The sequence below is a fragment of the Thermobia domestica genome, chromosome 9 (genome assembly GCF_964235325.1).
Source record: "Thermobia domestica chromosome 9, izTheDome1.hap1.1, whole genome shotgun sequence".
NCBI classification, from domain to species: domain Eukaryota; kingdom Metazoa; phylum Arthropoda; class Insecta; order Zygentoma; family Lepismatidae; genus Thermobia; species Thermobia domestica.
This window is the reverse complement of record NC_137462.1, coordinates 165,376,416-165,391,479: the sequence shown is the minus strand read 5'-3', so window position 1 is coordinate 165,391,479 and position 15,064 is coordinate 165,376,416. Positions and strand designations below refer to the sequence as shown.

General features: G+C 36.3%; 1 protein-coding gene across 1 annotated transcript in view; it reads left to right on the top strand.

Annotated features, from left to right (window-relative positions):
• The window catches only part of LOC145695167 (uncharacterized), a 52,496-nt gene that overhangs the window by 14,490 nt on the left and 22,942 nt on the right, over positions 1-15,064 (top strand). The window contains exon 2 of the mRNA XM_081772115.1: positions 13,833-14,040. Coding sequence (XP_081628241.1) covers positions 13,833-14,040 — 208 coding nt within the window. The remainder of the gene's footprint in view (positions 1-13,832; positions 14,041-15,064) is intronic.

Below are 15,064 nucleotides of genomic sequence, written 5' to 3'. Positions count from 1 at the left end.
GGAAATTTGTTATTTTGTGCAGATAGTACAGTTTCGTGGCAGAATTCGATCACTACAGATTGCATACTTACTCCAATTGTGCATTAAAATGAAGAGGATAAAAGTAGATTTTGTGTATAATATGTTTATATATCTCTACCAGTGGCTTGTAAATCACACAGTAGTAACAGTTGTAAATCAAGTGGCGATCCGTAAAGTTTACAATAATTAGCGGACAAACGTATATTAAGCATAGTTTATTTTTCTTAATAAAGCTCTAACTTTGACTTAATATTTTTGCAGTGTTTAAATTATTTTCAAAGGTGCCACTACACTTTTATGTCTAAGAATGCTAAAATACATTAGAATGCTAGAATTTGTATTGAAAATTATTATTAAAAATATATTCTAAAGCTCGTTCTTTTGTCTATGTAATTTTAATATTAAATGCATATAATTCATCCTGATTTTCTTGCGAAGTAGGAATATCTGGGTAGTTGTCACACAAAACACCCTGGTAATAACCGCACATGGGCTAACAAGGCACCCTAGCACTGAAACAAACACAATTATTCTTACAAATATCTTTATACCCATAAGATATCTGTATTATGTGCAATAACTGAGAAGGAGCAGGTTCTAGGTCTGAGCAAACCGGCATCAATTTGTTGTTTGGTTGTGTCCATTCCCAATTTGTAGACTGTAATTACTCTTCCATTCATGCACTTGATGATATACATGGAAAAACGTTGCTTGGCTTCTGCACTTGTTGGAGTAGCATTGCAAGATCAAATCTGGAGCTTAATGTTTGTTTACTGATGAGAAAATTGCACCCATAATAACGATACTCATCAAGGCTTTGGTTTTTCTTGGCACCAAAGAGTTGAAGCAGAATCTTTCACCAGCCTCTGCTATTGTTTCTTTGGTAGACAATGGATCATTGAACACTAAAACTGATGTCCTCAAATCTGTATCTTTCTGAAGAAGATGCATGACTTGAAGTTTACCATTTCGATATATAACCGAGGTTGTATCACAACCTGTTGATGCATGCAAAAACAACAGTACATCACACATTTCTTCCACAAATATTAACTGTTGCTGTTAAATATTAAATATAGTTTTCTGTTTCTTAGAGCCAGGTCTAGGAAACCACAAATCACACTTTTCCTTTGTTAATGCTGTTAACAGAATCAAAAGATCAGTGTCCTGACCGACAATAACAGGCACTGGACATTTTGCATTTTCCAAGGCTACATTAACGATTGAAATAAGTTGATTTTGAGTTTAACGTCCCTTTCAGCAGCGAGGCTATATGAAATGGGACCTACTGATTATGGTGGAATCGAAAACACATGAGCTCCCGCCGGGAATCGAATCCGTGTCTCCCACTTCAAAGGCGCGAACGCTAACTGCTTAGCCGCAAAGGAGCTCATTAACGATTGAAATATCAGCACTAGTTCTGCTTGGCAAACCTTCATATTGGACTTCAAATAACGAGCTACCAAGGCATTAATTAAGTCAACTTTATTATTATTACCTAAAAATTCAGCTTTCGTACAGGTCGTAACTGAGATTTCTTGAAAGTGAATTGTTGCTGACATTGTGCGTGCTGTTCTCTTTTTCTTGATTCCTTTAGTCGTTGGCTGTTCAGGATATTCATCAAAAAGAACGATGCCATTTTCACCGTAATGGGATACTATGTATGACATATAGCAGTCAAGAATATCACCGTATGTAGCTGGACTTGGCCATACAACAGGATGCAGAATGTGTCCTCCATCTAAAACATAAACAGCATTCGTTGGTACTTTGAAGTTGCTTTCTTCACATTTAAAAGCTAGATGACTTGATACCCTTTCTCATCGAGATGTTATCAAATCATGAAGAGGGTTTTTGGGAAAAGCTCATATCGGAAACAATCTTTCAACTGATCAGTTCCTTTTACGACATAGATAAATATATGGAATAATTCTTGGCTATTAAAAACTACATTATTTTCTCGAAATTTTATTCCTGCATTCATTGAAGCCAGAGATGTAACTTTGTTATTTCGTTTCAGTTTAAGAGTTCAGAAATTATTTCTTTTTGCCACAGCAGAAGAACTGCAATATGTATTGTGGTATAGATTTTTAATATTGCGTTGGAGCCAAGTCAGCCTAGACGTTGCTACGTACTCAGTTCTTTTCTCCATAATCTGAGTAAGTATGCAATATATAGAGATCAAATTCTGCCAGAGAAACCGCACTATCTACACAAAATAACAAAGTTCCCATAGCTTAAAACTTCATATCTCGTGAATGAATAAAGCTAGAGAGATGTATTATACATCAAAATGGGTGTTTTTTCATCCTTTATATATCCTCGCTCTTTATAATTTACTCTATCTCGGCTCAGTTTGGAGTTATCGGCAAAAAACTGAAAATCGGCCGCCATTTTCCAATATAACGGTCGAAGCTCAAGGTCAATCTTAGGGAACTTTTAGTATATTGATAAGGAGGTCAAGTACTACAACTGTGCAAAGTTCCTCGCTTGTATATTTTTTATTTTATTTATTTATTTATTTTTTACGAAATTCCTGCATTAGAGTGCACGAATTGGGCTACACTGATATATAAAAATAGCTGATTTTTAGCCTAAAAGTCCGGAGAGGCGAAATTTAGCAGGATTTTGTATCACACACATTTCCTGTACCAATTTGAGTACAGATTTGTTGCTTAGTCACTCAGAACCAATCTGTGCAACCGCAAATAGACTGAAATCATGCGTATTTTCCGTCTGCACGTGCAGGATACAGGAAACCATTGTTATGTAACATTAGCTGGTTGTATACGGACACTATACGATCCCATTCTTGTGTAGAGCTCTCTCGTGGCTAAGCGGTTAGCGTACGCGCCTTTGGCGTGGGAGACCCGGGTTCGATTCCCGGCGGGAGCTCATGTGGTTTGGATTCCACGTTAATCAGTAGGTCCACGTCTCATATAGCCTCGCTGCTGAAAGGGACGCTAAAACTAAAATCAACTCAACCCATTCTTGTGTACGATCTAGATTTTCCTTCTGGGTGCAAATAAAAATATGGAGAAAAGAACTGAGTACGTAGCAATGTCTAGGCTGACTTGGCTCCAACGCAATACCAAAAATCTATACCACAATACATATTGTAGTCTGCTGTGGCAACAAGAGAGCCAGAAAAGCCACCTGTAGCCAGAATCTACAGTTTTTGCTTCTAAATTCGCTCCATTATTTTCTCCGTGTGTGAGGAACCAATGTGTCCTGCTTTTTTTTTTTTTTTTTTTTTTTTTTTTTTTTTTTTTTTTACTTTCGAAAAGGTAGCATAACTAACTTGTCCGTACAAAGTCCACTTTATGTCTCTTTTTTTTTTTCATGTAATTTAACTTGATTTTCCTTCTCCGAACTCGACAATTTTTGAATGTATAGTAAATACACTAGGTTGAAATTATGTATGTCAAGTTCTGCACGGAACATACTTAATCTCACTCAATGGTGATTTCAGTGTGAGTAAATATGAGTGCATTATACAGTACTGTATCTACTTATACATGTTAATTTATACAAAGCAGTCTGATTTCGTGTTGCAAGTAAAGAAAGCATTTTCAACTTTAAATTTGGTTGATATCAAATGTTAGCAAATTGGATAGTCTAGCGGACTGAGGAGTTAAGATGACGATTGTGAAGCAGAATTAATCAGGGTTCGAGTCCCCCTGAAAAGAATGGGCGTTTTTAAGTGTCCTCGATGTTTCTGTGTTTGCATCCGTGTTGAGTCTGGTAGTAAATAAGTTTCGAAAAAGAAAATTAGAGAGAGAAAGAGTTTAAGAAAAAATGGTAGAGCGCTCACCTCTAGTCCCTAGTTCAATCTCAGGCTATGTCAGTTTACGGTAGACAACATCGTGTTTCTGGGTTTTCTGTCGTTTTGTCTCATATTCTCATTCCACCAGGTGTTTCATAAACATTCACGTTCATTTATCATCCGTCTCCTTAGGATAAAGGTCATAATAGTGGGCCGTAAAACTTTAAAAAATGATAGAAAATAAAGTGTAATCATATATTTTTTCTGCTGTGTCCTGTCAAAATTATATCATCGTTTAGAATAGTGTATACATCAGATACAACATTATAACTCATTAGTTTTTAAGGTTAGAGAACCAGTAATCCGTAACTCTTATGTTATGGATAATTGGTATGTCAAACTCCTTTTTTTCCTTTTCTTCTTTCCTGTATATGTGCGTATGACACATTGTGTGTATTTGTCATATTAATTCCGCCGAGAGATGTTGCCAAACACTTCCAATTGGTGGGTCCGAGCAAATCAATGAAAATCTCTTCCGCTATTCTACAGACAGCAATATTTCACATTAATCCTTTGTCCACACACAATAACAAACGAAGAAGCCAAGCCATCTGGATAAAAATCAATGACAGATGGAGCAAGGGAACCACAGGCATTTACGAATTTCCCCTTCCCTATTAAAAACACATGTGATCTTCTGCATTGTAGCAATATCGATTTAAGTATTCTTGCAGGTGTAAGCTTTTGTAACACTTTCAACAATGACTGGGATAATAACCAACGCTTCATCAGGTGTACTTTTGATCCCCTCGTCTTCAGCGTGGAAGCAGATATGTTAGTCCTTAATTAACTGGTAGGGCTCTTACATACATACTACATGCATACATATAGGCTATTACACACTCACAAATTGGGTATATTCCCTTCCGTAGAAACTCATGATTTATTTGCATAGAAGTTTTAACTAGTTAGATTTGCCTAATGATTTGTAAACGAGACTTTCTTCCGCTTCGGATAGTTCTGAAACTTTCAATAATATTACATGGAAAATAGCTATTTGTTAATTGTTCCATCCATATATTCTGGATAAAAGAGAAACGTGTTTGAAGGTTATATCCGAATGATTTCATCACTAAATCAGTCATAATTGTCTGTGTGTGAAGGAAAAGGGGTATGTATGTATGTATGTATGTATGTATGTATGTATGTATGTATAGTGGAAACAGAAAAATGCGTCTTGAAGATCTGTCTTCTGTGTCTTATCTCTCAAACTGATTGAGTATGTTTTGAGTTTTTCTATTCTGACGATGAGGCTTCTGGTTTTTTATTAGTAGATTCATTGTACTTATTACATATAATCATAATAATTACGAAAATGTAATTGAGTAATTTTAGTGACGACACCAGCTTTAGAATCTTGAGGCAGACAGAGAAATTTTAGGACAACAACTTTTTTAATATACCAAAAAAGATAGTTTATATTACTCAATCTACATTACAACCTACAACATGTCTGTGGGAGCAGTCGGGGGAAAGAGGTACCACTGGAGCAAAGCAGCCGGTCCCTTGTCCCTTCAACCGCCGTCACGGGACGATTTCCAGACACACATACTTGGGAAGCCCACATCAGTGTCAATGACACAGTGGATCTACACATGTTGCAGGATAAGAATAAGGTAATCGGCTACTTCTGTTTGAGTGGAGCTTTTTGTTCACGAAGAATTGCAAGTTATGTATATATATCACTATTCCTTGAGTGGTGTATCAGATAGTTCGGCTATAATTGTTGGCCGTGCCACGCTGTAATAAATCACACAAGTGCTCGATACAGTGATGATTTCAGATATCCCATTCTTAATGTTCCCAGCACAAACTGTGAGTAAATAGATATACAGTATAGCATCTCTTACTGTAGACTGAAATCTGACATGTACCTATAACCTCAACAGTTTTGGAAGAATTGCTTTATTTCCAGGATCTCTACTGCCGTTGCGTCAACAAGGAGAACTAATTGGCTGAACATGCCAGAAGTAACATCACAGCATCGTTTATCCTGATTGACACGATACAACACTCTCGCAGCAGCCGTTTTCTTTGAACACCGAGAGCACCAGTCTGGTCAAATGACTAAGATGCTCGTAGTTCTTATAAAAGTTCGAATTTTCATAGTCTGAATTATAGGCTATTGATTTTATATATATATATAGGGTGTTTCAAACCAATACCGACGACAATTGGGAGGTTGTTCCTGATACCAAGATAAGACAAAAAGTATAGACCAACTTCGGTGCACAAATGCTTCCTTTCAGAGTTATAGGCTGCCGAAAACATGAAAAAATGAACTTTAAAGTCCATAGCTCCAAAACTATGTAACCTACAGTAGTCGGGCCAAGAATTCACTTAGAAACTAATATGTGCGCTATCCAAAAATGCATGTATCAGAATCCTAAAGTATTCACAGAAAGAAATAAATTAAAAATAACAAATACATAAATCATTGTCTTTCCTTTAAGACAACAGCTCTCATGCAATGTCCCATATACTATAGTAAACGTTCAGCAATATTTATCTCTTCTCTCATAAACTTAACCTCTCTCACTTACGTGTATTTTAGCCACTTAATATTGCAAAGCAATACATTACAGACTATACATCATATTATTAGCGAGTGGTCATAGAATTCAATCCAAAGATACCTAGTGTACTTTGACATTGGAGCTGAAAATAAATCACTTTAATGAAATTTCGAGATGCAAGTCTCTATCTTACTTTTTGGAAACAAGATTACCAGCAAAAAACACGTGACTTTAATAATATTCACTTTTCTGCCTTTCTGTCTTTTGACAATCATTTCAAGCTCTAGTAAGGAGTTCATAAATGAAGCAGTTGTTTCATAGAAATATTATATTTCTAAACTCTCTTGCTTCCCATTGAAACTGGAGAAAAAAAGAGTAATGTTTTGTTTATAGAACTGGGAAAGTGAACTGGGTCCGAGTAACAATTGGCTACGATATCAGTTAGGAAATTGACACTTGTGAGAAACTTCGTAAACTGCAAAGTTCCGATTCTCCGTTTCGTGACGGTTTTACAGATTCAGCACTTAATAGAAAATTCGATATGGACTCAGTCAACAGCAGCTGCCATATTAGACAATCTATAGGACAAAGTTAGCACTTATATATACTGTATAAATACAACTCACATTATTTTTTCTTCATATTGCTTTTCATTATCATTATTTTATGATATACAAGAAAAGTTGTCTTTTATTATTCCCTACTACCGAAAGTGCAATACAAAACTTACGAGTTGCTACGCAAATTTAAATTCGTCTATCAATTTGCGCCGCAGAAACATATATATCATATATATATATATATATATATATATATATATATATATATATATATATATATATATATATATATATATATATATATATATATATATATATATATATATACACGGTGGTTCACTTGCGCCGTACAAGGGGGGCCGCGATGGCTCAGTGGTAGAGCGTTCACCTCTGGTGTTTGGGGTCCCGGGTTCGACCCCAGCCCCCGCCAAGTGAACTTTGTGGTGGACAAACACCGTGTGCGTGGGTTTCCACGGGGTTCTCCTGTTTCCTCCCACTTTCTTCATTCCATGATTTCATTCATTACTCATCATCACCGCCTCCTTTAGCCTAACTGGCATAACCGTGGGACGTAAAACTCAAATATTTCATTTCATTTTTTGCGCCGTACAATACGTAAGTAGATGACCAACCACACTTATGTGGAAAAGCAGTTGCCTAACTTACACAGGTTGCGAATAATAACGAAAGTAATTAAAACTATGTATGATCGCTAGTGGAACTTGTTTATTCCTTTTAATCCTTTATTTCTGTATAATCATCATAGACTGCACTAGTAGAGGTAATCAGTAGTAAGTGACTTCATTTGTGACGAGATAGATTTTGTTGGAGGTGTTGTCTATGCTTCAGTGCTGAAACATGGCGAAATGGGTCCGAATCTCGGAGGTTAAATCAGGAACGATTGCGAATGCGACGACTACAGTTGGTGCATATATTTAGAAGTACAGAAATAAGACGTGGAGCACACGACTCATACAAGGTGCAAGCAAGAAGACACAAACTAGTACATGACAACGAAGATAATGTAGAAACAGTGATTGGCTAATTTCAAGAACACCCGTCACATAGTAATTATGTAATGCATTTTTCCGTCATGTTTGTTACATTTCTTGGTATTGAAGGTGTCTCACTTAAACTATAATAAACTATTGCGAGTTGATAGTTTTGTTTAAATAATCCATGAATGTCAAACTGTGCGCCGGGGCTCCCAGTGGTATCGCGGCCCAATGTTGGAGTCGTAGTGAAGTCGTAATTTCCACAGGAGACTACAGCGTGGAAGACTATAGTGTTGCTGGACTTCGGCAAGATATTAAAAATGAATAACGCACCCATAGAAAGCAAGAATTGATTAGAGAGCCTTGCTTAGTGCTAAAGCAACTATTCAACGTGCAGGAGACTTTCAATCAGTTAAATGTTCAGTGTTTCTCTGCTTCTTTGAAAATAATTGCAAGCACAATGGATTGTCTTTATAATTACAGTAATTAATAAATTTCCATTAGGTCTATTTGTTATTTTCGCGGCACCATATCTAATAAGATAATAAATGTTCTTATTATTGTTATTCATCATCAACATTATCAACTGTTCTCGGTCCATTTCTGAATGAAAGTGTCTCAAATACTTCTTCACAACCATCTATTTTGAGCAGTCCATTTTCAAGTTAACCTATAGTGCTTCATCATTTCGTCACACCAACCCGTATTAGGATCTTTTCCTAGTTTTCTTCATGATTGTTTGTATCCCTCAAGGACTGTTTTTCTCCTCCTCCCATAAGTTCTTCTTACAATGTGTCCTGCCCACTGCCTTTTTAATCCCTGTATTTTCGCGATTATATCTGTCACTCCCGTCATCTTCTTTATCCGTGTATTTTTTCTTATCCTTCCGAGTTATTCCGAGCATATTTAGCATAATTTATTGTTTTCTTACATTCTATTAATTAAAATCGTCGAAGTTCCTATATCCTGTGCACAAACTAGTATAATTACTATTCGTAAATGGGATAAACATAAATGTCAGCATAGTGTGGTATACACTGTTTTAAATTCAACGTGTGTGTGAAGTAAATTGTGTGGAACTACGAATAATTTGAAAGACAGTTATGACACTTATACTTTCGACACCTCTATATAACAATTCTGATTCAAGTTAAGTTGTTGATAGTGGTGTAAACGACGCACGGAATTCGCTGCAAGGAATGGTAATGAACATCTACGAATGTTCACCAAATGCACTTTGCTAGTATCCTATATTGTTCGCTTTCGTATGTATGCTTGTTTAGGAATGTTCGGAAAATAAAGATTGTATATTTTTAAATTGTCTTTTGTTAAACAATATCATTAGTATATGACTTAGTTGTATTAATAATGTTCGTATTGATGTGCTTGTATATCTGAATTAAGTCAGTAAAATTAAAGAGGAGATTTTGTGAATCAGTTGGCATCGAAGATTAGATATGTAACAAGAGGTTATTTATTTTCGATGGAAGATGTCTTATTTAATGGTGATTTTGAAACTTACTGATTCCTGCTAATTGAAAACTACAGGTGTAGTTTAGATTGTCCAATATAAAATGGTTTATTTTGTTTAATTGCTGAGCAAATTAGGTGTTTTGGTTACTAAGCATTTGATTACTAATTGCTAGAATATTATTCAGGAATTTCGGCTAGACTTCTAAATCTATGTTAAATTTATGCTTTTTTGCAACAGTAATTCATTTCTATACAATTTCCAAGTCTCTTATGTTATGATATTCATTTGTTTATACGAAGACAAAGTGCTTTTGCAAGCATGTTTCTTCTTGAATGCAGGCAACCCAGCTTTCTTCACTGTATGGTTGGTTATCCAACTTCACTAATACTAGTAGGTATATATAAATTTCTTGGGGTTTTAATAGTATACATTTTACTGAAATTGACTCATAACATTTTCCTTTAATGTGTTTTTTTTTTTTTTTTTTTTTTTTTTTTTAATGTGGTGAACTTGAACTTATTCCATGCATTATATAAACATTCAAATTCGTATCATATCACATGGAATAAGAAAATTTTATCTTGAAGTTGAGTCCTCTCGAATGCCGTGAATGTTAAATAGAAGGGTAGTTGTCTCCACTGCCGCTCACAAGTTATGGCTCTGGCAGGGTCGGATTAAGGGGGGCTGTAGCCATGGGCCTCCAGATGGACAGGGGTCTCTACTCTGATCAAAATCTCAACTGGCTATCTAAAAAATATCATATTCATCATCATAAAATGAAATATGACCAAAAATATGAAACATATTCGCTTAACTTGCCTACTGTATAAAATACTTTCACAGAAATATATTAGGCGAAGTCAGCAGGGGGACACATATTTTTTCTGGCTCCAGGCCTCCAGATGGGTTAATCCAGCCCTGGGTTTTGGACATGGGAATTCAGCACTCCCACTAATGTTGTAGCCAACATCATCTACGTGACAACAGCATTAGAAGTTTAGTATAAAGATGAAAAGTTTGGCTCTGTCAGGTTGCCAATGTATTCTGAAGTTCAATCTGGTTCTCTATCCCTGACGTTTTTCGTAATGAATTAAAGAAACAAATTAGTTAGCTATAATCATTTTTTTGTCTAGTAGAATTTCTCTTACACAGGTGAAAACTGCCTGACTTCAGTGATGTATAATGTGTTTCTAGGCATACTCTCAATCCTCCTTTTTCTTCTTTTATTGAACCGATTCGCCAGCTATATTAAGTCAAGCCCTCTTTGATTCCACTGAAATCAATTCAGTTCCTTTTAGAAATTTAATGCTCTCATTTTAGTGAAGAACTTACTCTTTAGGCGTGAATTGTTTCAGAAATACCTGTTTCTAAACCAGTAATAGAAAGTACGTTTGCGTGTTACTTGCCACGGTGTTACTTGCCACTATTGGAATTTCGTGTTACTTGCCACGGTTACCTTATCGCATATTTATCTATCTATGACAGCGTGCCCGTTGCCACGCATCTGCATCTAGATTTGACCTAGAGGGGGTGGGAGTAATATCCCAAGCAATTTTCAAAGCTTGCAAAGGAGTATTCTTGCAAATCTACACAAACAATTGAAATTCTTCAGTAATTCGAGCGCTCATTTTGCCGTCTGAAAGCATGGAAGAAACGCAATGATTTATCTTTACATCACATTCGATCCATACTTCTAGATCGCTCCAATAGGAACCTTGTCATTTGCGCGTCGCACGTCATGATGTTTGTGATTATAAACATTAATTATTTACAAAATCCAACAGCATGTCCCTTTTCTTCTTAATCAACTATTCCAACTTTTGTACGTAACTCAAACTTCTGATACATTTTTTTTTTTTTTTTTTTAATCATAGCCTCTTCTCAGATTCTCGAGAATTCGTTGTATTCTCTCATCAAGCTTTATAGAAGATACTTTCCTTTTCTTTTACGGTATACCGGCACCTTGCACTTGCTGTCTCATAAAGGCATGGGAACTAAATTTAGCGTCTTCCTTCAGCACCTTTAACAAAGATAAACACATACTTCAGACTAGCTGTACCACCTGAAGAAAGGCTAATAGTGACATTAAGGTAAGCATGCACTATGTGTGTATTAGAATGATTTGCCTGTAATATAAGCGTTAATAATAATTAGACACCTAGTGACATTGGTCCATTTAGTTGTACTGTGGTATCGGATTCAAAATCTAACAGATTTCGGTGGTAAAGCGTTCACTTCTGGTGCATAGGGTCCCTGGTTCGAACACAGCTCGCGCTAAATGGGGTTTGTGGTGGACAAAAACCATGTGGATGGGTTTTCCCATTTCCTCCCGTTTTCTTCACCTTGCCATTTCATTCATTCTCATCATCGCCGTCTCCTTTAGCCTACCCGGCATAACCGTGGAACAAAACTCCAAGGTTTCATTTCATTTTCATTTCAAAATGTAATACACTTCTGTGTAAATACCTGTTTTTTTGCTGGGAAGTTCATTCCAGTTTCTTACAATAGCGAAACACACTTCCTCCTGCAATTTCTTCTTTCAATTTATATCTGAATATTCTTGCTAACTTTTTTAAATATATAACGCTGGGTGTTTCTCTATTTCATCAATTTTTCATTGTCTTTATCACTAATTAAAGACATACATGTATTAGCTTCCATTGCGAACACTTTTTTCATATTCTACACACGGAGCGAACTGTTATGTGAAAAAATTTGTAGAAAACGTCTATTTTTTTTTATCTCTCTCTGCTTGGACGTACCGTACCTCGGCAACTTTTCTGTCGCCGTCGCCGCAGTGAGCGGACTCCCATAAGACTAAATGCATTTTTAGATGTTGCCCAACTGTTCCATCGCCAAGCTGTTGCCTTAGGCCTACCGCTCACTGGCAACATTTTGTCGGGCAACTATCTTGTTGCTCTGGCTAAATGCATTGAGTCTTATGGGAGTCCGCTCACTGAGGTGACGGCGACAGAAAAGTTGCCGAGGTGTCGGCAAGCAGGGCGACAGCAGGGCAACAGCTCGGCGACGGAACAGTTGCGCAACATCTAAAAATGCATTGAGTCTTATGGGAGTCCGCTCACTGAGGCGACGGCGACAGAAAAGTTGCCGAGGTACCTCCAAGTAGAAAGGTAAAAAATAAATATTTTCTACAAGATTTTTCACGTAACAGTTCGTTCCGTGTGTAGCGCGTGAAAAGAAGTGTTCGCAATGGAAACTAATACATTTTTTGATTAGTGACTAGCATGTCTTTAATTAGTGATAAAAAATATGCAAAATTAATTGAGGAAATAGAGAAACGCCCAGCATTAAAGAACAAATATATATAAAGAAGAAATTGTGGAAGGAAGTGTGTTTCGCTGTTATAAGAAACTAGAATGAGTTTTCCAGCCAAGAAAAAACAACACAGGTAAATTACTTCCACCCCCTCAAGGTGAAATCTAGATGCAGATGCGTGGCAACGGGCACGCTGTCATAGATAGATAAATATGCGATAAGGTAACCGTGGCAAGTAACACGAAATTCCAATAGTGGCAAGTAACACCGTGGCAAGTAACACGCAACGGAAAGTACAGTATACTTGCCAGCAAGACTGTACACAATACATTTTGCATACGTACACTCATCGATAACTTTAGCACGTATACTACAATTTTACTACAGTTATCTATCATTTCAAAAGACTCAGTCGTCTAACGAAGAAAAAAACTCAAAACGAATACTTCGTTCCGAAGCTGTTGATGAAAGAATAGATAGTGGAGACACGAAATTTTGCTATTAGTTGTATAGATCTAGCCAAATGAAGAAAGAATATATAAGAATATATAAGAATAATTTATTGTCGTTAAACAACATGATGTTGTAAAGAGACGGTGAACTTATTTTTTGAAAAAAAAATGATAAAGAAAAGAAACAAAGAAACACTTGTTAGAAAGACTTGACAGTAACTAAAAGTACCATTTTATGCAGTATATGTTTGAGAATATCTGGTGGGTATGGCGTTCTGCCCCAATTTCACCCTTAGTTCTAGTTGAAAGACTTTCTTTCAGAAACTTTATCCCAGAGGCAAAATCAGAATGAGAGAACTGCACTGGAGCAGTATTTGCTAAAGGGTATTCAATTATATATATATATATATATATATATATATATATATATATATATATATATATATATATATATATATATATATATATATATATATATTCACAATTGAATTTATCGTAGCTTCGGGTTAGAGGTCGGAGGATGAGTCAACCCTATAGGGGCAAAACCACTCCGGAAGTTCAGTATGCCTGGAGGAAACACTGGGTCAGATTAAGCAAGTTCATGGAAGATGGTCCAAAGTAAGCTTTGTTTAACTTTAAGAATTTCTTTTATAATATACATTGAGATTTTGTGATTTACAAGCGCTCTTTATTACAACTTATTTTATTCCAGTATGAAAGGGCATACAAACCGAAGAACCTTAGGAATTGGGAAATTCCTAAATGGTATCCTGAAAGACCAAAACCTAAGAAGACAATAACGCAGTTTATAGCGAATGATAGAGGTCATCTTCTTCCCGGAGTGCCTAGATCAAGTCAATCACCATGGGGACCATATATGGGGACTTGGGACCTTCCACGAAAGACTACGAGGAAAGTAGGTAAGTGTTAAAAGAGGTACAGGAATACCCTTTTAAGCCGGTTATCTATGGGTCAGTATATGAGGCATTCAGAGAACAAGGGTATCAAGCTCAATTTATCAAACGCTTAAGTACATGGGAAAGTTTACTGTTTTTACATTATCAAAAGTTAATTTATTAGTTCTGGACATGAATCTTTGACGTTATGAAAGGAGTTTCAGACAGAGATCTTAAAGTTGAAATATGTTCAAAACAGGGGCGTCATTTGGCGAGGACAAGGAGGCAAGTGCTCGCATGATTTTGAGAAGTCCTTATCTTTTAATCGATGGTACTCTAATATAGCAACAATAAACATGAAATTCTCATGTTGGTGGAGCATCTTGACCCCTCTCCCCTGGTAAAATCTGAAATGACGCTACTGGTTCAAAATTACCAAAAAGTGGATTGATTCCCTTGTGCACTGAAGGCGCCAGAAGTTAATCTTACTATTATTCTTATACATTAGACCGCTGATAATAATAACCACCTAACCGTACCTGTAGAACCGATCGTAATTGCGGATAGTCGTAAAGCAACGACTATCTGTAGTGTATTACCACTAGAAATGTGAGGTTAAGTTCCATAGTTGGTCGTCTGTTTCTAGCAAAATTTTGAGAATTTACCGGGAAGAAATGATATTTTGCTCGTTTGTATACTTAATAATGTGTAAGGAGAACGGAAGTTGCATTTATTTTTCTGTACAAGCGGTTATAAACATGGAACTATTTGGCAAGAGTAGGAAACTAATAGCTCAAAGTTACCGCACGGTTGGATTGTGGGAAAGTAACGGGGAAAGTAACGAGTAGTTGTATTCTGAGCATGATTGCAAGTGTACAGAGACGCTTCAGTTGGTATCCTTATCCAGAGACGAGAAATTACACTCTATTAATTTTAACACAATGAGATCAAACTTTCCTAACCCTAGCTAACCCTATCCTACTTATCCATACCTCACTCTGCTCTACCCTACCCTACTCTATTATACACTTTTAAAGTGGTCCTAAAA